The sequence below is a fragment of the Bos taurus genome, chromosome 11, assembly GCF_002263795.3.
Source record: "Bos taurus isolate L1 Dominette 01449 registration number 42190680 breed Hereford chromosome 11, ARS-UCD2.0, whole genome shotgun sequence".
NCBI lineage: Eukaryota > Metazoa > Chordata > Mammalia > Artiodactyla > Bovidae > Bos > Bos taurus.
In genome coordinates, this window is record NC_037338.1 from 103080236 (window position 1) to 103101356 (window position 21121).

At 60.9% G+C, this 21121-nt stretch overlaps 1 protein-coding gene across 13 annotated transcripts in view; it reads right to left on the reverse strand.

Annotated features, from left to right (window-relative positions):
• Positions 1-2595: 2595 nt before the first annotated feature.
• Positions 2596-21121, reverse strand: part of RALGDS (ral guanine nucleotide dissociation stimulator) — a 49275-nt gene continuing 30749 nt past the window's right edge. For 5 of the 13 annotated variants that reach the window (XM_024998557.2, XM_059891191.1, XM_059891189.1 and 2 more), the window contains exons 2-18: positions 16751-16861; positions 15324-15517; positions 14470-14568; positions 13593-13786; positions 13021-13307; positions 11810-12025; positions 11494-11597; positions 10962-11046; positions 9699-9767; positions 9203-9289; positions 8711-8743; positions 8258-8379; positions 7975-8070; positions 7508-7709; positions 7124-7366; positions 5585-5699; positions 2596-3629 (exon numbers count right to left, since the gene is read on the reverse strand). In XM_024998557.2, the coding sequence (XP_024854325.1) occupies positions 3454-3629; positions 5585-5699; positions 7124-7366; positions 7508-7709; positions 7975-8070; positions 8258-8379; positions 8711-8743; positions 9203-9289; positions 9699-9767; positions 10962-11046; positions 11494-11597; positions 11810-12025; positions 13021-13307; positions 13593-13786; positions 14470-14568; positions 15324-15517; positions 16751-16861 (2433 nt within the window). In that variant the 3' untranslated portion in view covers positions 2596-3453. The remainder of the gene's footprint in view (positions 3630-5584; positions 5700-7123; positions 7367-7507; positions 7710-7974; positions 8071-8257; positions 8380-8710; positions 8744-9202; positions 9290-9698; positions 9768-10961; positions 11047-11493; positions 11598-11809; positions 12026-13020; positions 13308-13592; positions 13787-14469; positions 14569-15323; positions 15518-16750; positions 16862-21121) is intronic. The other 8 variants (XM_024998555.1, XM_059891187.1, XM_024998546.2 and 5 more) reach the window with 5 other exon arrangements.

Below are 21121 nucleotides of genomic sequence, written 5' to 3' on the forward strand. Positions count from 1 at the left end.
GGGGGAATTGTCAGGGAATGTTTAACAGGAGGATTCCTATGTGCTGTTTCTCATAAATTCTCGGTTCCTTATCAGTTCCTATTCCAAGAATGAGTAGAGCTGCACGCTGCTCCCAGGACTGAGATCATGAGAAACAGTATCTACTTGGATTCCTTTCAGTAACTCCCTTCAATGACTCTTTTCAGCGTCAGTGACCTTGTGTGTATTAGATTATCCACATTGTGGCTATTGATAAAATTTCATCCTGTGTAATAGCTGAGTAATCATCTTACTGAAGATATATAAGCCTGCATTTCTGCTAATAAAATACCTTTGCTCCATCAGAGCTTGGGTCCCCGTGTCTTTCTCTCTCTCTTCCACTTTCTTATTGTTGACTCCAGACCGCCAGGTTCATTAAAGGACCCCAACAATTTCACTGCCACCTGGTTGCCATGGTTTCTGATGAAAAAAAAATCAGCTGTTAATCTTACTGGGGACAGCCCTTCCACAGGACTGTTTTCTTTCTCGCTGCTTTCAAGATCTCCTCTTTGTCTTTCAACAACTGTTGTGACATGTTTTGTGTGGCTGAGTTTATCTTGCTTGGAGTTCACTGAGCTTCTTAATACGTAGATTTACATCTTTCATTAAATCTGAGATGTTTTCAGCCATTATTTCTTCAAATAATCTTTTATTCTGGGACTCTCATATGCATATGTTGTTACAATCGATGGTGTTGCCAAAGTCCCTTGAGTCTGTTCAATTTTCTTCTTCTTTCTCCTTTCTGCTCCTCAGACAGAATAACTTCAATTGCTGTAACACATTACTGACCAGAGGATTTTTGCTGAAATGAACACCTGTGGCCAGCGATTTGTCATATAAGTGCATACTGAAATGTCTCCGGTCAATAATGTTCAGGTAACAAAAAATAATTTAGTACTTCTCTGGTCAACGAGTTGTTAACTTCAAGTTCATGGATTCTTTCTTCTGCGGGCTCAAATCTGCCAGTGAACCCCTCCAGTGAGCTTTTCACTTCAGTTAGTGTCCTTTTCAGCTCCAGAATCTCCATCTGATTTCTTTTTGGAATTTCTACCTTTTCTTAAAATTTTATGTATTTAATTTTTGGCTGGGCTGGGCCTTCATCGCTTGCTCGGGCTTTTCTCTAGTTGTGGCGAGCAGGGGCTCCTGTCGGCTGCGGGGCTCGGGCTACCCACGGCGAGTGGGGGCTCCTGTCCGCTGCGGGGCTCTTTGGCTGCGCCCGTCGCTGAGCACAGACTCTAGGCGCGTGGGTGGCAGCGGCTGCAGCACAGGGGCACGGTGGTTTCGGCACACAGGCCCTGTGGCTGCGACTCGTGGGCTCCAGAGCGTGGCCTCAGTAGTTGCGGCACATGAACCGGTTGCTCCCAGCACGTGGGATCTTCCCGGGTCAGGGACCAAACCTGTGTTCCCTGCACTGGCAGGTGGACTCTGATCCACAGGACCACCAGGGACGTCCCTGTCATTTCTACCTTTTCACTAAATCCCTACATGTTCTTACATTGTCCTCCTGATTTCCTTCAGTCTCCTGTCACGGTTTCTTTCAGCTGAGCGTATTTAACACAGTTCACTTAATGTCTGTGATTATTTTCATATTTGAGCCTCCTCAGGTATAGTTTCTGTCAAATGCCGTTTTTCCTGTGAACAAGCCCTATTTTCAGTTTCTTGATATGGTCTGTGATCTGTTGAGAACCGGAGGTTGAGCATTATAACATGGCAGCTCTGGAAATCAGACCCTCCCCCTCCTCAGGATCTGCATGTGTTGCCTGAGGGCTGCTGTTTTCCATTTCTGCGGTCACTTTCCCCAACTGGTTTTGCGAGACCTGTGTTCCTTGTGTGCAGCCACTGCATCTTCTGCCCCCCGTCTCGGGGTCAGTGTGTGACCTGGCGCAGAGTTCCATAGCAGCTGAGGTTCAGCAGCATCACCTTCCTTCAAGCACTCTCCTAGGTGTCGTGTCTGATAACATTCCTGAGCCGCAAAACAATTGATTCTGATAGCTTTTCCCCCAGCTTAATCGTTGTTTCCGTGGAGAGACTGCCCCTCACTCCATCACTTTCTGTCGTGCGTCTGACTCTTTGCGACCCTGTGGACTGTGGCCCTCCGGGTTCCTCTGTCCATAGGATTTTTTCAGGGAAGAATATGGGAGTGGGTTGTCATTTCCTACGCCCGGGGATCTTCCCAACCCAGGGATCGAACCTGATCTCCTGTGGTTCCTGCACTGCAGGCAGATTCTTCACCTTCCGAGCCGTCAAAATATTATTTTTTAAAACACTGGAAGTTCATAGGTTGTCACTATGCCATGTGAAAGCCTTTCCAAATTCAAATACCAGGGGTTCTGAGGAGCTGTCTCAGCGTGTGGCCCAGTTTAATGATATTGAAGTGAATATACGGTCTGTGAAAGGTGAATGTCTCCATTTCCTAAAGAGAGCCTGAGAAGGCTGGCCGGCCCTTCTTGCTTTTCCTGCCCCAAATAAACCAATAACCCTGGCAGATTTTCTACCTGAACACAGAACGTGAGAGTCTGTGTCTCGTTTAAATGAGCACGGGCCCTGAAAAGAACAAATTTACCACAACTCTCAGGCTATAGTAGAAACAGGATTTTAATATAAGATTCAAGTCTAGCATCTGCTATTTACAACAAATAAATATTGCCCCTCCCCAACTGGTAAACATTTTTTTTTCCACCGTTTATACAAATATTCAGTCCCCCTCCCCTCCCCCACAACCCCTCCTTTTCCCACTAACCCCTGTCTCGCGTGGTCTCGCTAAGCCCAGGATGCGGCAGTGAACAGCGCTTGCAGGGTCAGGAGATCCGACATCGGTGGGACTCAGCCGAGACCATCCTCACCCACCAGTTAGAGTCTGGGCCGTGAAGGCGGTCTCTCTCTCTTTCTCCTCTCTCCCGGCGGAGGGCTGGAGTGGGCAGTGGGTGAGACTCCCCTCGCCTTTGGTTGCCCTGATGATGGAATCTTTGGTGCAGCCTGAGACAAGGCCAGAGTGGTGGGAGGAGAGAACTGCAGTGGTGAGACCCGGTGGAGCAGTGGGTGCCCTGGGGGTGCCCACGGGCACGGGTGGCAGTGGTCCACACCTGGGAGGGTGTGCGGGCGGTGTGCGGGGGGCCGGGCCCGGCGGCAGGCAGGGCTCTGTGCCCACTGGCCGCGCTCCTTGGCAAAGGTTCAGCTAGTCTTCCGGTTCCAGACAGCAGAAGGCACCTAAGGCAGCAGGTGGTCCACAGGAGGCCAGGTCAGCCTGTCGGCAGAGGCGTCAATCCCGGCCGCGGGGGAGGTCTGCGGTGAGACTGGGGTCTGGGGGTGGCCTGGGCTGGGCGGGTCGGGCAGAGGTGTCCGCCTGGCCTGGCTCACCAAAGTCTGTAAGTGCTGAGTCGCCTGGCTAGACAGACCCTGGAAAGGGCGGCTCTGTGGCTGGCAGCTAAGGACTGGTTAGAAGATGCCCTTGGCAATCTTGAGTCCCTTCTGCTTCATGCGGGGGAGGGTCGAGCTGGCTCCATGTCTGACCTTTGTCCCCTTGGTGAAGGTCCGTTTCTTTAGGACAAAGTCATAGTTGGCGGTAGAGTTCATGGCGTAGAACACGTTGGCGTTGTCAGGGATCTTCAGCTCTGGTCAGGAAGGGGCAGAGGGTCAGCTGGGCTTACGGGAACCCCACAGCACACCGCACCACTTGAGAGCCCCAGTCAGGGGCTCTGATTACCCCTGCCCGAGGGCAGGCCTGATCCAAGACACGAGGCGCCCAGTGCAACTCCAGGGCCACCCAGGACCCCTCGTAGTGACACCTGCCTGGGACGCTTTACTGAGGCACCAATGGAAACCAACGACTCTTGTTTAAAAACAGGCTCTGACTCTAGAAAGCCCCACCTCGGCCTGCAGTTGGCAAAGGGTTGCCCTGTCCTGTCCCCTGCTGCCTCCAATGAACAGGATTCTCCAGGTGGAGTAAGTTTTCCAGAACCCAGACCACCTCCCCTGAAACCCACCCAACTTAGGACAAGGGCTCTGGGTTTCTGTGAAGGGCAGGGTTTGCCTCTGGCCCAGCGCAGCGTTTCAGGGAGGCCTCCACACCCCCTGGGTGCCAGGATCTCAGCAGGCAGCTGCTCTTGGCTCTGCTTCCCACCCTCTCCTCCGCCTTAAGCTGGCTATTCCGCACAGCTGGGCTGGAATGTGTGTTCCGGGCTCCATGGTGTGGCTCTTACTCTGGTCCTTGACCTGGCTAGGCCTCAGTCTTCGTTTTCTGTAAGATGGGTGAGTCCCACCCACCCTGTTCACCTCACCTAAAATGGTGCAAGAAGGTGACAGAGGATTTAGAAAATAACTTCCAGGGACTGTGGCTGAGATGGTAAAGAATCCACCTGCAACGCAGGAGACCCGGATTCGATTCCTCGGTCAGGAAGATCCCCTGGAGAAGGGAAAGGCTACCCACTCCAGCATTCTTGCCTGGAGAATTCCACGGACAGAGGAGCCTGGCGGGCTACGGTCCACAGGGTCGCAAAGGGTCAGACACGACTGAATGACTACTAATGCTTTCTAGGGACTGTAGGGGTCACTGCTAACTGGGTAATGGCTGTGCGTGGGCGATCAGCTCATGGGAAAGATGGGAAGAGTGACGGCATTTGCAGCTCTGGTGTGTTGATTGTACACGTGCATGTGTGAGCATACAATCCACATACACGTGGATTAGCTCACCGCCTATCATATCTCCTATCTTATCTCGGGATGGGAAAACAGCCACAAAGGACTCTAGTCAGTTGCCTGAGGTCTCCAAGCCGACGCTGCCTGGCTCCAAGTCTGTGCTTGTTCCCGATCTTTCCCTGTTTCCCCTTTCTAGAATACCAAGCTGTTTCCCTGTAGTCTCTGTGTTCAGTATCTGCTACGAATTCTAACTTGTGTTCTCTCTAAATTCCCCAAAATTCCAACTTCCAAGGTGATGGGATTGGAAGGTGGGGCCTTTGGGAGGCCATGAGGTCACGAGGGTGGAGCCCCATGAAGGGGATGTTTGCTTTTATAAAAGGGATCCCAGAGAGCTCCCTACCCGCTTCCACTGTGTGGGGACACCAGGAACCCAGAAGAGGGCCTTCACCAGAACCTGACCACGCTGGCACCCTGACCCGGGCCTCAGAAGCCACCGCAGTGGTATAGTTACAGCGGCCAGGACAAGCTCACACAAGGTCACGTGTGCGTGGACTTTCAGAGTCGAGGCTCTGGTCCTGGCCAGCATGGTTCTCCCTGAAGGACACACTTTCCATCTCAGCCAGAAAGTGCCTCTTCAGACGGCCTGTGGGCTCAGCCATCTGGCTGCCTGCCCCAGGAGAAAAGCCTTTTCTCTCCCTTCCTCAACAATGCCAGCGCTGATCGGGGTCTCCCACTGACTGTAAGTGACCAGGGAAGGGCATGAGACAGGGCCCAGTGGCCAGTGGGGGCCATAGGGAGACCTTGGGCAGGTCAGTGTCTGGGCAAAACCTGCTTTGACCCTGGTGGGACCTTCTGGGGTGGCAGGCCTGGGGCATGGTGACCCCCCTACTTCCCCCCCGCTCCAACGCCCACCCAGCCAGCCCTGACTTACTTCGATCATCCGAAATAACCTGCACCAGCTCGTAGTCTTCGGGCTCGTCCTCATCCAGGTTGTGTTTGTCCATGGCCTTGCGGATTACAGCCGGAGCCTTGTCTTGGCTGGTCACCTGGACAGAGCAGGGGCCGGGCCGTCAGGGCAGAGGTCTGGGCTGGGCCCTCAGAGCTGTCGCAGCGCAGTGCGCACGGCTCACACCTCTGGCCGGGTGCTGGGTCCGTGAGGGTCACACCAGCTTCTCCTGCTCCTCTGGGAAGGCTTCCGTGCAATGATGAGGGGTCCTTCCCAATCACTCTTGCCCCCCATTTCCTGCAAGCCTGCCCCCTCCTGCCACACCACCTAGAAACTGCCTGCCCCTGGGGGGCTGCTCCCCTCAACCCCGCCCACCCAGGTCAATGGTATCCATGTGGTCTGGGTACAGACAGCATCTGGTCCCGCCCTGGAGGGGAGAGGAGGAGCTGGCTGGATGCCCGGTGGCCGCCTCCATGCCAGGCCTGCGTGGCCTACAGGCTGTAATGGAGCACAGCGTGGACCCCTGCTGCTTTGATCCCGAAGGCCAGATCATAGGCAGGCCTTGGACACAGGCCACACAGGTGACGGTGTTATAAAGGGGCACCTGACCCAGTGGGGGTGGATAGGAGGGTTGTGGGGGGGGTGTGCAAATGGCTCATCAGCAGCCTGAGTTCTGGAGAATGAGAAGAGTCCCCCCAGTGATTGCCCCCCAGCACACACAGCGTTTGTGGGCGACTCCCGCTGGCTAGATGTCAGAACTTCAAATTATATCCGGTGTCTGAGACTGCCGGCCACCAGCCTGGTGCAGCCCCAGCAGCCTCCTAACCGGCCTCCCTGCCCATCCCCCAGGGAGATGGGGGGGTCCCTGGTGGTCCTCCTCTGCTCCAGCTTACAGGGGCTCCCACCTCCCTCCCCCCAGGTCCAGGCCCCTGACACTCCCCTGACCCCCGGACTTGTCCCCCGACGCCAGTTCCTTCACCCAGGGCCTCCTGCTGCTCCCCTCAAGCCCCAGGCACAAGCCTCTCCCCAACTCAGACCCTTTATCAGGGAGGCCCTGCCCCGCGGCTGCTGAAACCCCTGATCCACCGCCCCCAGCACTGCTCAGCATCGGTCATCAGCACTGGCCTCTTTGGTCCTGCATGTGGTTGGCCCTCCGTCCTCCCCACCCTACTGGGAGGTCAGCTCCAGGAGGGGGCAGGGATGACCACTGGGGTCAGTACGGGTCTGCGTGCCCGGGGCAGCCCCTGGCTGACCACCCCACTGGGAGGCCAGCTCCAGGAGGAGGCAGGGATGACCACTGGGGTCAGTACGGGTGTGCGCGCCCGGGGCGGCCCCCGGCTCACCAGCCCACTGGGAGGCCGGCTCCAGGAGGGGGCAGGGATGGCCACGGCGGTCAGTACGGGTCTGCGTGCCCGGGGCGGCCCCCGGCTCACCAGCCCACTGGGAGGCCGGCTCCAGGAGGGGGCAGGGATGGCCACGGCGGTCAGTACGGGTCTGTGCGCCCGGGGCGGCCCCCCGGCTTACCAGGATGCTCTTGTACATGTTGCCGTTGTCCACGTCCAGGCTCACCCGGATGATGCAGGAGTCGCCCACCTGCTGGTTGTAGAGGGGCAGTGAGGAGCCGTAGCTGCAGACCCCGGACACGGAGCGCTTGTGGGTGCGTGTGCTGGCCACGGGCGTGGTGGAGGCCGAGGAGGAGGACGTGCTGCTGGAGGCCGAGCTGATGCCGGAGGTCTCTGGGGACGACTGGGAGGCTGACTCCCAGAACTGTGGGCAACGGCATGGTCAGCAGGTGCCCCGGGCCAGCGTCCAGCGCGGGAGGGGCTTCTAGCATGGAGCGGGGGACCTTGGCCCAGGGAACCAAGGGCTGGGAAGGGCTGTTGGGGAAGTGGAGGGGGCGGTGGTCACCTTCTTCTCCTGGCCGTCGGGGGACTCTGGGACGAAGCTCATGTTGATCTCCTCCACGTCGGAGCTAGAGGAGCCGGCCGAGTGGACGCTGAGTGCGTCAGCAATGTCTCCGCTGCTGAGGTAGGGGCCGTACCTGAGTTGGTCACAGGACTTGGAGTGGCAGCTGCCGCTGGTACTGAGCTCTGTGCTGGGGGCCTGGCGGCTGCACAGAACAGCTAGCTTACTGCCCTGTCCCCTAGCTTCTGTGCCGGGTGCTCAGGCAATCACCCCATGGGCTCCAGCCTCCAACAGATCATTTAGCATCAACCCACTTCACAGAGGCAAAAACTGAGGCCAAGAGAAGTGAGGCAGATGCCCATCCCAGGGCTGCAAGTGAAGGAGCTGGGACCCCAGTGCCAGCTGTCTGGATCTCCCCTCGAAGCCTCCCTCACCCCGAGGGAGCCTTCCCCCACCACCTGGGCACTCACTCGCTCCAGCGCTTGACGATGGCCGTGTTCTTCTTCACCTTGAGGGTGTTGCTGGCCGACTCGGAGGGGGGCTCCAGCTCGCATGACAATGTGTAGCTTCAGGACAGAGCAGGGCCATGAGCCTACCAGAAGCCACACTCGGGGCTCTGATCCTGAGCCTGTCCGCCAGACGGAGTCCAGCGCCCCGGCCGTCACCAGTGGCAGAGCCCGAGGCTGACCAGGACCCCAGCCCACTGCTTCTCAGGTGTGCCCCCACACCCCGCGAGCCCCTGCCCGCACTCACCTCTCAGCCTCGCTGAGCCTCTCCATGGCCCGGAACCAGGCCCCGAAGTGCTCTTCGGGCGTGATGCTGTAATTGTTGCAGGCTGACTGGAGCAGCTTGATCTGGGCGATCACTTCGAATTCCTGCGGGCCAGAAGGGAGGATAGGATGCTGACGGCTGGGGCGGGGTGGGGTGGGGTGGGGGGCCGGGCCTGGGACAGCCTCTGGGTCCCCTCTTCCCACCTTGTCCTCAGAGCCGGGGTTAAACAGCAACCCCCCTCCCCGAAGCTGTTCTTGACTCGACTTCCTGTCCCACCCTCCGGTGGGAGAAGCTCCCCCACCGTTTCTGTATCCAACTCTCCTCCCAAATGTAACAGGAAGGCAGACGGTGGAGCCAGGTTTCTAATCAGGTGGCACTCTGACCTCCCTTCCCCCTCAACACCTGCCCCTTTCCCGTGATGTTGCGGCCGCTCACCTTCCTCCTCTTCTCGAAGTTGATCAGTCTCCCCTGCAAAGCAGACAGCCAGCTTCCATCAGAAAGGGTCCCCTTGCCCAGATCACCCCCTCGCTCCCGCTCAGGCTGCGCTACCCAGAACAAACACTAGGGGGCAGCGTAGCACACAGCTGGACCTGGGCGGGATCAGGGCGGTGGCCCGAGGCTCTGGGTCTGGGGACAGCTGGAGAGAATGAGGCCCCGGGCAGGAGGGCTCGGCTACCCTGTGCCCCACTTGAGGGCCCAGCCTCTCTCCACCCACAGCCACTGCCTGAGGGAGGGGCTGTAGCCTGCTCCCCTTGCAGCCCTGAGCCCCACCCGCTGGCACCAAGCTCTGGTCACCCATTGCTAATACAGGCAGGTGTCTCCTAGACACAGGGGCGGCGGCTCTCGTGAGACGAGGCACGCCCTCTGCTGAGAGTGCAGGGCCAGGGACCCCCAGCCCAGCCCAGCCCAGCCCCTGGGCGCACTCACATACAGATAGTCCTTCATGGCAGTGTCCAGCATCACCAGGTCCGTGAGGAATGTGCCCAGGTAGGGAACGGTGCCCTGGATGACACCCTGTGACACGGGGGGCGGGGGGCCTGATGAGTGAGCCCCAAGGCCCCGCTCCCCCAGCCCCACCCAGGCCCCCCGCCTGGAGCACTAGGCACCCTTAGCCATCTCCCCCCAAGCCCCTACCAGGGTCCATGGACCCCAAAGTGCCTCTAGTCATCCTCAAGGCTGGTATTTGGCAAATCCCCTGGATCACACGGTCCCTGGCCCCTGACCCCCAACCCCACCACCAAACCCCACCGAGCCCAGCTCTTCCAGGTCCCTGTTCTGGCGGCCACAGTCCCTGGGACACCAGCTGGTCAGGACACCACCAGGGCCCGGAGCGGGTCTAGCTAACGGGCATGTCCAGCAACGCAGTCCCAGGAGCGGGGCTCAAGGGGCTTCCCCCGCCACTCCCAGCCTCAAGCAAACTCACCGCCTCTTTCGGGCGCCTCTGGGCTCGCTTGGGGTTCATCTCCAGGGTGGCAAACTTGGAGGTCCCCTCCTGCAGGGCCAAGGACAGCGTCAGTGAGGCCTCCTGCCCCATCCCCCCTTCTCACGTCACCAGCAGACCGACCTCGGCCTTGGCCACTGGTGCAAATGCTCCAGCCACCCCAGCACACCCGACTTCTAGAACTGCACCCTGACCCAGCCCTCATGGGGGTGGGAACCTCCCTGAGCCTGTCTCCTCACCTGGAAAGAGGACTACAGCCCCCTGCGGGGTCTCCCAGGACTTGGGTCACACCTCCATCACCTGTGCTGCCCACCCCCGTCTCCCTCATCTCGGAAGGACTCAAAGAGGAGAGCAGGAATTCTGCCACACACCCACCCCCCGCTGCCGCCCTCCAGGGACCAGGTCCTGGCTCAGAGCTCAGGCAGGCCTTGGCGAGAGGGACAGGGACTCGGGGCACCTGGCTCAGGCGGGGTGTCCGCCGTGCCAAAGGCTCCACAGCCATCTGGAGCCCCTCTGGGCATCTGCTGCACAGAACTCTGCCCTCGCCCGCTCCAGAGGGGTCTCCTGGGTGCCACCTCTGACAGGGGGAGCTGGGGCTGCCGCTCTGCTTCCCCTTTGCTGTGGAAGCTTCTGTGGAGGGGCCCTGGTGAATGCGGAGACCCCCTGCACTTGTCCCCAGCCATCTGGGGTATTTGTCATGGCCGAGAGAGGCCCCACGATGAGAATCCAAGAAGTGTCCCCGGGATGCACTGGCAGGGTCTGCCCTGGGCAGCGTGAGGCCCCAGGCAGCTGCACGCTCCCAGCCCCTAGGCCCACCTCCCGGGCCAGCTCACTGGGACCCTGGGCTGGGAGCCCCTGCAGTAGGGTCCCTGGGTGGGCAGAGGGCTCGGCCCTCCAGGGACAGGGTAGACAGAGGAGCGGCAGAGCCTGGCTTCCTGGGGACAGGCTGGGCTGGGTAGGGAAGAAACCCGCAGCCTGGATCCCAGCTACGCCTGGAGGGGGCAGCTGAGTGCCTGGGGGTGGGGGGATCCAGCAGGGACCCAGGGGACTCTGATCTCGCCCCTCACCCCCCAGAGCTCTGCAGCAGCCCTGCCCCACCCCCTCCCTGTACCAGGGCCTCCTGTCCCCAAAGTGCCCCCGTCCCGCCACCGGCCCGTGGACCAAACAGATCCCAGGAGGAGTTTCCCCAGAAATTTCCAATGGGAATGTCAGCCCCCTGACCCCAGCCCATGCCCCCTCCTCTACCTTGATGAGCAGCTCTCTGCTTAGGGAGTAGTTGTTCTCGTCCGAGAAAATCTCTGACAGCTTCTGAAAGACGCGGAGGCTGTCCCTGGAGGAGAGAAAGTGGGGAATGGTGTGTGTGTTGGGGGTGGCGCGGGGGCAAAATATTTAAGGACCCAGAGACCCCCTCTGCCTGCAATGGTTTTCAAACAGGGTTACACTGGGCGCTAAGGGCTCCTTGCGCCTGGGGACGGGCTCTTGTGGCTCACCCGGGCCCCCCACAGCCGTTAGACCAGGGGGTGCTATGTTGATATTAAGTGGACAGAATTGTGTGGCTGTGAGGTAAACACAGAGAAACCTCCAGTGAGGCTCAATCCAGTACCCGGCAGAGAAGGAAACCGAGTCCCGAGGCAGAACTGCAGGCCTAAGGCCAGTGGGCCCTGGGGGACCCCGCCCACAGAGGCCGCACGTTCTGGCAAGTCCCAGGCTCACTGGGGGCCAGCCCCCAAACCCGCCTGAGGGCCCTCGGAGCCCCTGTGGGGAGAGGGCTGCCCACCTGGAGACCTCTTCCCACGTCTTCTTCAGCCGGTGGATGGAGTTGCTCTGCAGGGCAGAGAGGATGGCGTAGAGGGAGGAGAAGTTCTTGAGGACCCGGCACTCCTGCGGGGCAAGGGGACAGGCCATGAGGGGGACCCAGCTTGCCTGCTCCAGCTTTGGTCTCTCTTGGAGGGGAGCTCCCTCCTGGAAGAGACTGACGCCCTGGGAGGCGCTCCTGGGGCCCCGTGAGTAACGCACCCCCTCCAGGGGGAAGGTCTGAACTCAATCCCGGGGTGAAAAGGGGTGGGTCCCCGGGCCCTGGAGGGTGTGCATACCCTGGCCACCTCGATCCAGTGCTCCACCACCCTGGCCCTGTGGCGGGCTGACACGCTCCGGTCCCCGAGGCAGGTGGTGATGACGCAGTTGGCCACGCTGTTGAACTGGGCGACGGTGGCACGCACGGTGGGGGCCAGGTGCTCCTTGCCCTTCTTGTCCCGCTGGGACCAGATGGAGCCCAGGCAGTGGTAGGGGACCACTTTCTTGAACAGCTCCTGGAGGGGGCAGGGGGGGGTCACCTGGCTCTGCCGCAGCCCAGGTACCCCCCGCCCCAACCTCCCCAAGGTCCCTGGTCAGAGCTGGAGCTCAGGAAGCTGGGGAGGTGGTGCAGGGGGTGGGGGAGCTGGCTTGCGGGGTGAAGTCTCAGGGTTTTGTTCCCTGCTCACTGTGGGCGCCCAGCACGTCAACGACCCAGGATGAAACTGGCAGGAGAGAACTAGCTGGGCCTTGCCACCAGCCCATCCTGACTTGCGGCGCCAGAAGAGGCTCATGCCTGCCCAGACCAGCGGCATCTTAGCCCCAGGCCACGGTTCAGGCCTGTCCGTGTGCAAACGCACCTTCACCGGGGCGCTGCAACCACAGCCTTTGTCTGCTGCCTGTCCTGGTGTCTAACACACATCAGGTGCCTAATAAATGCAGAAGCTCCTGAGGCCTGCTCAGCAGACCCGGGGCGGGGGGTGGTCCGTGGAGTTGGCGGCACCTCAGCGAGCCCTCCTCTCCCCTCCCAAGGGGGCCAGACCCCACCCAACTTCCGACTGTTCCACCCGATGTCATCCACAGTCAATGCATGTGGAGGGCAGGGTCCCAGGTCCACAGCCTGGAGGGCCGCCAAGGCCTTGGGGCGAGGAACCTGGCCCAGGTGACACTTATAACAGTGGCACTGGAACTTGGGGCTGGACACCTGCTCTGGGCTTCTCTCATGGCTCAGTCGGTAAAGAATCTGCCTGTAATGCAGGAGACCCGGGTTTGATTCCTGGGTGGGGAAGATCCCCTGGAGGAGAAAATGGCAACCCACTCTAGTATTCTTGCCTGGAAAAATCCCATGGACAGAAGAGCCTGGTGGGCTACAGTCCATGGGGTCACAAGAGTCGGGCACGAGTTAGCGACTAAACCACCACCAGCTGCTCTGGACAGGGCCCAGAGGGTCTGGGTGGCAGAGGCCAGAGGGAAAGGGTGCCCATGCCCACCCTTGCTGAGATGGGTTGCCTACCGCATCCATGAGCGTGAACTGCTCTGCCACAAGGTCAGGAGGGAATGCCAGGAGGTGGGGCTTCTCCTCCCCCAGCCCATTCTCTGTAGCCACGGGCAAAGGCCAGGGGGGGTCTGGGGCTGCAGGCGGCTCGAGCTCTAGGGTTTGCGAGAGAGCCGGCTCGAGCTCTGAAGGCAGCGTCGGAGCTGGCATCAGGGCTGGCTCTGGGGCCAGTGCCGGAGCGGGCTCGAGGTCTGGGCCTAGTGTGGGCTCTGGCTCGGCAGCTGGTTTCAGAGCTGGAACTGGAGCTGGGGACAGAGATGCGAGAGGAGAAAAGGTCAGCGACACGCCTGCCCTTCCAAGACAGAAAGCACGCCTCTGCCTTCCAGAGAAGCCTTGGCCCCAAACCCCACAACAGAACATCATCCCTGATGGAGGTGCCCACGCAGGCACTCTGAGGCTAGTCTCTGCTCCCAGCCCAGCAGCTGCCATGGGGTCTCCCCCGAGTCCAGCGCCTACCCCACTCTCCTCACCCTCTGGCTCTGCCATGGGGGCGCCCCCCCTGAGTCCAGCGCCCACCCCGCCCTCCTCACCCTCCGGCTCTGCCTCGCTGAGGTCCGCGTGCTCCAGCTGGGCCAGGAGGAGGTGGGCCCGGCGCTCCAGGTCGGAGCCGGGCATGTTGAGCTGCACGTAGGCCACCAGCTGCCTGAGGCAGGGGAAGTCGGGGGGCTGACAGAAGTCCTCCGAGTACTGGTCCAGCCAGGTGCCCAGGATGGAGGAGATGGCACTGGGGGTGGGCAGGCGGGCAGCAGAGTCAGGGCCTGGCCTTTCCTTCCTCTCGGCCCTCCCCTGGCACCCCCTGGGGGCCGGGCTTCTGGGCTCGCCCCGCCCATCTGGATGCCAAGGCCTGGTCAGCAGGGGGGGCGGGCAGTCTCAGCTGGAGGGAGCCCTCGGTCCACAGTGACCACCTCTCCCTTCCTGGGGAGCCTGACTCACTCCTGTCCACCCCCCAGCCCCACTCTGGGCCCCGCACCCCAGTCTTGGACCCCCCACCCCCACTCTGACCTCCCCGCAACCAAAGGGAACTGCAGGGGGGCAGGCAGGGCCGCGCCTGCTCTGTTCATTGGTTTGGTCTGGCTGCGCTGCACACAGTAGGCGCTGCATAAACATGGGAGGGAGGAGGGGACAAGCAGAGCCCCCTGCCCGGCCATCATGAGCCTCCTACACCTGAACTTGGTCTCAGGACCCAGCTCTGAGCCCCCTGCCTCCCCCCTGCTCCCTGGACCTGGGACCCCAGCCACTGCCCTCCGATCCCTTTCGTCCTGCAGAAGCGCCCAGACCTCGGCCCTCCAGCAGGAATCACAAGATGTAGAGGAGCCAGGGTTCTGCCCAGGTCTCCCCAGCCTGAGCCCCCGCCGGATCCCACCCTGTAGACGGGAGACCCTCCCACCAGACCCGAGGTACACTCACTTTTTGAGTTGGTCCTGGGGTCCGCCGTCCTCGCTGGAGTAGGGAAGGATGCACCCATATCTAGAGGAGGCCGTGAGGACGTCACATCTACCGTACCTGCTATGACGTCCAGCGTTACCGGCTGACCCCCCGACTCGCACGGAAGCCCGGGAGGGCAGGATTCCTATCTGCTCCCTTCCCTGAATTAAGCCAAAAGCCCAGAAAAGTGCCTGCACACAGTAGGTGCTGGATACAGATTTGCTGAATGAATGAACCCCAAGCAGCACCTTACAGACACCTGAGTGGCCTGGGGCCTTCTGCCAGCCCCCAGTGATCCCTGCTCTGGCTAATCCCAGGAGGGGACCCCAAAATAGGCTCCTGAACTTCCTTTACAGATGGGAAGATGACTCTGCCCAAAGGCTGGAGGCAGAGAGCTTCTTCATGGGGGGAAAGAGTGAAAGCGTTAGTCACTCAGTCGTGTCTGACTCTCTGAAACCCCATGGACTATAGCTCGCCAGGCTCCTCTGTCCACGGGGTTCTCCAGGCAAGAATACTGGAGTAGGTAGCCATTGCCTTTTCCAGGGGATCTTCCTGACCCAGGGATTGAACTGGATCTCCCACATTGCAGGCAGATTCTCTACTGTCTGAGCCACCAGGGAAGCCCCTTCACGGTGGAGGAACACCTTAATTAAAACCACGCCAACCCTCGGCAGCCCTTTCCAAGGGACCGGGTGTGAGGCTGCTGTCCTGCCAACGCTGTGAGGTCCGGCCTCCTGCAGCCTGTTTTCACAGGAGCAGACTGAGGCTCAGAGAGGCAAAGCGACATTCCCAAGACACACAGCCAGCGGGTGGGCAGGGAGGGGCGGGGCGCTCACCTCTTGAACAGCAGGTCCAGGACCTGCTGGGTGGTGGTGAAGGCTCGGTAGGTGCACAGGAAGATGGTGACGTAGGAGAGGTCGCTGCCCTGGAAGGCGGGCACCAGGTGCTCCACCAGCTTCTCCAGCGTGCCCGCCTTCACAGTCCGCACCTTGCAGGTCTCGTACAGGTTCAGGGCCGACTCGTTTTCATACTGCGGAGAGACAAAGGAGAATGGATGGTCAGCTGCAGCACTGTGGCCCGAGGGGTGGGCGGTGGATGGGGTGCTGGAGCTCAGAGGAAGTCCCAAGTGCTCAGTGACCTCTGGCCGGAGATGGGAACGTGAGTGCCCTGAATGGAATGAGGGTCTCAGCTCGGACTGGAGGTGGGGATGATGAAAAACAACTCTTTGAGGTCATTTTATTAGCTGAGTAGTGGTCGTAGCTCGTCAATATGAGGAGTATCATCCCCATGAGCTCTGGCAAAACAGACCCATTCTAGAGGTGGGAAAACAGAGGCTCATGCCCCGGGTACCGGGAACAGTATGTCTGGACACAGAGGTTGTCGGGGCAGCACTGGGGAAATGGCCACAGAAAGGAATTCGGCCCAGGTCCCGGGCAGTGAAAGCCTGAGTCACGGTGGCAATCGGCCTCCTTTCTGAAAGGTTGTGCATCCGTCAGGCCCCTGCTCCGACCTGGAGGGGTTGTGGGGCTGGGCTCCATCACAGTGATTGTAGAGAACCATATATAGTAGCCTGAGCCCTTCGGTTTTTTTTTTTTAAAGTCCTAGTAAGTCAAATGATGTAAGGTTGGAGACGTGTGGAAGGGCAGTCAGGCTGATGGCCACCCGTGACAGTGAGAGGCAGGGCCTTCCCCAGCGGTCCAGTGGTTAAGACTCCACGCTTCCAACGCAGGGGGCGCAGAACCAACCCACGCGACTGGGGACCTAAGATTCCGCATGCCTGCCGCGTAGTGTGGCCAAACAATAAAACAGATAAAGGACGACACCTACCGATTATCCACAATGGACAAAGAGAAAAAGAAAAAAAAAAAAACTGGGGAAAAATGCATAAATAAGCCCTGCAGGGTAACAACCTTGGAGAACAGGCCCCCTTAACACAGTAGATGTCCACATATATGCCTATATTTACTTACTCTCTTCTTGGGTTAGTGCAGCAGCTCACTAATCTGACTGCTGCCCCTTCTCGCCTCATTAAAGGCGATCCGTTCCTATAAATTGCCGGTCTTGTTCTTTTTCCGAACCTTGCCTTCTCTAACTTCCTTATCTTACAATCCCAGCCTAACGTGAAGGGAAAGAGCATGAAAGTGTCTTTTTGATGTTTCACACAAATAAGAGAGCAGTGAACTGTGGACTGGGCTGTGGGGGGCAGGGTTGGTGCCCAGATCCCTGTGGGAAGCCCCTGGACCCCGGGCCCTCCCGCACTCACCCCGAGCCAGCGCTGGCCCTTGCTGGCGCCGTGGTGCACCTGGATCTTGCGCAGGGAAATGGAGTAGATGACCCCGTTGACCAGCTCCTCGCCGATCTCCTGCGTGGAGCTCTGCAAAGACAGTGCCCGGCCGCCGGGCGGGGGTGTCAGGGCCTGCCCAGCTGTGCGGCGATGGTGGGGGTAGGGGGGACACCCCCGTGCCACCTTCTGTCCCTGGATGAGGCAAAGGGGGGTGGCCACAGGGACCTCCAGTCCAGAATGGAACGGGCTCACAGAGGGAGGGCTGGGGACTGTCCTTGGGGCTGCTGGCACTGCCCCCAGTCCCTGCGTCCTCACTCCACCAGCCACAGCGACTGGACAAGATACAACCACCAAAGTTTCAACCACAGCCTGCTCTGGTCCTGAGCGCCGCGCCCCCCGCCCCCACCCACCCCGACTCCCCCGTGCCAAGACGAGAATGGTTCCTGGTCATTTCACAGGTGAGTACACCACAGCGGAGGGAGCTGGGAGGGACCACCTGTCCATGGGCACACCAATGTGGTCAACTGAACGGCAGACCCGGGAACCAAGGCCCTGACTTGGCCAACTGCCCCTGGGGGCCCTGGTCCCTCCCCGGGGGCCCCCCTCCACAGCTGACCCCCGCCCTGGAGTCAGCACCCTGGCTCTGCGGCAGGTATGGGCATCTTCAACGGCCACAAGCCGAGGCGCCTCCTTCCCCTTCTGCTCGTTCATGGCCTCGCGCCTCTTGGGCAACCACGGAGTTCCCAGTTCCCTGCCTGTCATCATGTGCACGGGCACAGCATGAGAAGGCTGGCGCCCGGACTTCCACAGAACCACAAACCACAGGACTTGCCCTGGGCCAGGAGTGGGGGGTGGGGTCATCTGGCAGCTCCTGGACCCCGGGCAGAGAGGCCCCTGTTTTAAAAGGTAGCTACCCCTCCCGCGGGGCAGACAGGCTTTGTTGGGGGGGGGCTTCACCAAGGCCTGATCAAGGTCTTGGTCACTGCTGCCCTGGGGTCCACACGGTCTCCTCTCCCACTGCTCCTGACCAGGGATGAGGTGAGCTGGAAGTTGGGGAGGGTGGAGAGGGGGGTGGGGGCTAGGAGTAAAGAGACAGAACTCTGCAAGTTTAGGGAGGAGCGGGGAGGTGCTTGCTGACAGGGGGCCATCAGTCACAAGGTCAGTGCCGGTAGCTGGGATCACGGGTCACTGCCCCCCCTCAGAGAAAGCCCAGTGAAAGCGCTGACTCAGCCTGGGCCCCGCCAACAGCCCTTCCCTAAAGCCCGCTGCCTCAGCTGGGGCCCTGGGTAGGAACCAGGTGCCCAGGGTCCTGTACCCCCGGACATCAGTGCCCCCTGGGCTCAGGGCTGAGGTGGGCGGGTGGCTGGGCCTCTTACCTCCTACCTCCAGGGCTCTGGGAGGGTTCCGGGAGGCCTGGAAAGCCATCCTCCGGAAATCCACTTCCTCTGACCTGAGGCCGCCCTCCCACTCCGGGCATCGCACCAACGGGAAAGCCAGGGCAACATGCCGGGGCTCCTGGCCCTTTGCCTCCTCCGGAGAGAGAGCCAGGCGTTTCTGGGAAGTCAGCAGGGAACCCACAGGCGGAGGTTCCCCCAGCCTGAGCACACCCTCCCACTCCACACACCCCTACAGCCCACACTCAGGCAGGTCAAGCCCTGCCATCCGGAGGAGAAATCCCCCGTCCTGAAGCAGAAAACCCCAGACAGACGCTTAGCGTCCTCCCCGCCTCACACATCCCTCCCCCACCTAGAGGAGGCCACGGTGCTGGGTGACGTCAGGGGCCTGCCATCCACCTGCCAGGCCAGGGCCCTGTCCACCCACCTCTGCGTCTCCTCTGGGGCTCTCGGGGGGCGGGGAGGGGGGGTGTCCGAGGCTGCCTCCTACAAAGGCGGCCACCCACCCTGGAAAGGCCTGTCCCTCCCCTGGGGATTCCAACCACTTCTGGTCCAGCCGGGAGCACGACAATGTCCTAAGCACACAGATCACTGGCAGCCACCAGACGCGCCTGCCAGAGGGCACTGGACTTGAACCCTGAGGGTGCCCACCTGGTTCCCAGGGAGCTCCAACAGAGCCTGCTGGACGGAAGCACCCCCGGCCAGGCCGTTCCCCAGGCGGGTCTAAATAGCGGCTCCGCAGTGAGTGAGCCGGTCTTCGCGGGCAGCGGAGCAGCTGGCCAGCCCTGCCCGGGATTCATGTAATCCTCCAGCCCTGCCCCCACCCGAGGGGCCCCTCCCGCCAGCCGGGTGGGGGGCGGGGCAGGACGCTGAGAGCCGCACAGGCTACGCCAGGAAGGGGGGGTGGGCTCACCGCCCCATCACACAGATGGGGAGCTGCACCAGCCCCGCGGAGCCCACCCACCCTGTCCCCCCACCCCGGGTCCCTTCACAGCAGCAGCAACAGGAAAAAAAAAAACAAAACACCAGATCATCCAAGCAGCGCAGAAAGCAGGCGCCATTTAAACCAACTACGGAGAGACAACAGCGGGGAGGGCTCCCAAGCGAGCTGCGGGGCGGGGGGGCGGCCTGGGCACAAAGCGGTCGAGCGGGGCATCAGCTGCCCGCTCCCACTGCTCTTCCAGGGCCAGAGAAGGAGAGTGGCCAATAGCATTTGTCCCCGGGACCCTCTGGGGCAGGAAGGGCAGGGCCCTGGCCCCAGCAGGTGACCCATCCTGTTAGCAGAGCAGACAGCGCACAGGCCTGGGGACTGGGAGCCCACGTGGGCGGTACCAAGCCCCCGTCATGCTCTGGCTGCGGCTGGGGGCCACAGGGGGAGGGAGTGGGCAAGCAAACAGCAGATGCCCCGAGGGGAGGTGTCCATAGAGTTGCCCCAAGCTCTTGAAAAAAATTGAAAGTGTTCGTGGCTCAGTTGTGTCTAACCCTTTGTGACCCTGTAGACTGTAGCCCGCCAGGTTCCTCTGTCCGTGGACTTTCCCAGGCAAGAATACTGGAGTGGGTTGCCACTTCCCTTTCCAGGGGATTTTCCCAACCCAGGGATTGAACCTGCCTCTCCTGCATGGCAGGCAGATTCTTTACCGCTGAGCCACCTGGGAAGCAGCGGAAAACAACTCTATGAGGGCGGCCGTGTCCTCAGAGGATAGCGCCTCCCATCCCGCCCCAAGCAGGCACCCATAGATGTGTCCCCGGGGCCCCGCGGGACCCAGCTGGCAGTTGCCCAGGCTTCTACCACCTGGGTCTGGAGGGAAGGTGGTGAGATACTGCCGGGCCCTGGTGAGCAGAGGCCAGCAGGATGGGCACCAGGGCGCCCCACAGCACCCCCACCACCCCGTCCCTCAGAGCACAGCCCAGAGGCTCAGGGACAAGGAAAGGGCTGGGGTGGTGGCGTATGTTAGGGCACCACCTGATCAGCCTTCTCAGGGTGATGGGCAGCAAGGTGCTGCGTCCCCAGCTGACTGCAGGCCGAGCCCCAAGCCCCGTAAGGCAGAAAAAAACAGATCAGCCAGGAGCTGATTCCACCCGTATTTCAGGCTAGACCCGCTGGGACCCACTGGACCTTTCCCAGCCCCGCCGTCTCCTGCAGGAAGGTGCTCGTGCCTGCACACGTGGAGGTGGCCCTTCTCCCACCCTGGGGACCCCTGCACTCCCGTTCGCCTGTTCATTTCTGGTGGAAACTACACCAGAGCCACGCAGGGCCTCCAGATCCATGGATGCCTCCGGCTGCAGGATGCTCCCTGCCCCAGGGGACCTGGCTGAGGGGGAAGGCAGGTGGAGAAGGAAGGCTTGAACCCACACCATGGTCTCCCTGTCCCCCCGACCCCTGGGGGGCAGGGGCTGCACATGGAGAAACCTGGTCTCGCTCAGGTCCGGCTGGGTGAGGCGGGTGGTGGTGGGCCCCACATGCACAAGCTCACTGCTCAGGGACCTCATGGCACCCTGCTGAGCTGCTGCTGAGGGCCACTGAGTCACAGAGGTCCCCCGAGGCCTCAGCCGGCCACTCACCAGCACCTGCAGCCCTGGGCACACGAGGCCCCTCTCCAGTGCCCACCGGGCCCCAGGGTGCTGTTTCTCCTGCAGGGCTCTGCTCCCAGCGTGGCTGAGTCCCGCAGCCCCCGGCCTCAGTGAGCCTGTCTGAGAGAAGGGGCCAAGGGCAGCAGCACTCAACAGGATGAGGCGGGGGGTCACGAGAAGGGACAAGCGTGGGGAAGGACCAGCCCCAGGAACGCGGCGTGAGGACACTGTCACTGGCGAGGCGACACGGGGCACGGGGCGGGGAAAACCTCTTGGGAGACCTGCCAGACGCCCTGGGAACCTGGGGGAGGGCCAGGTGAAAGGGACGGCGGGTCATTCTAAAAGTGCCAGGAGGAGGGAACCAGGCCTGCGGCTTTCTGACCTC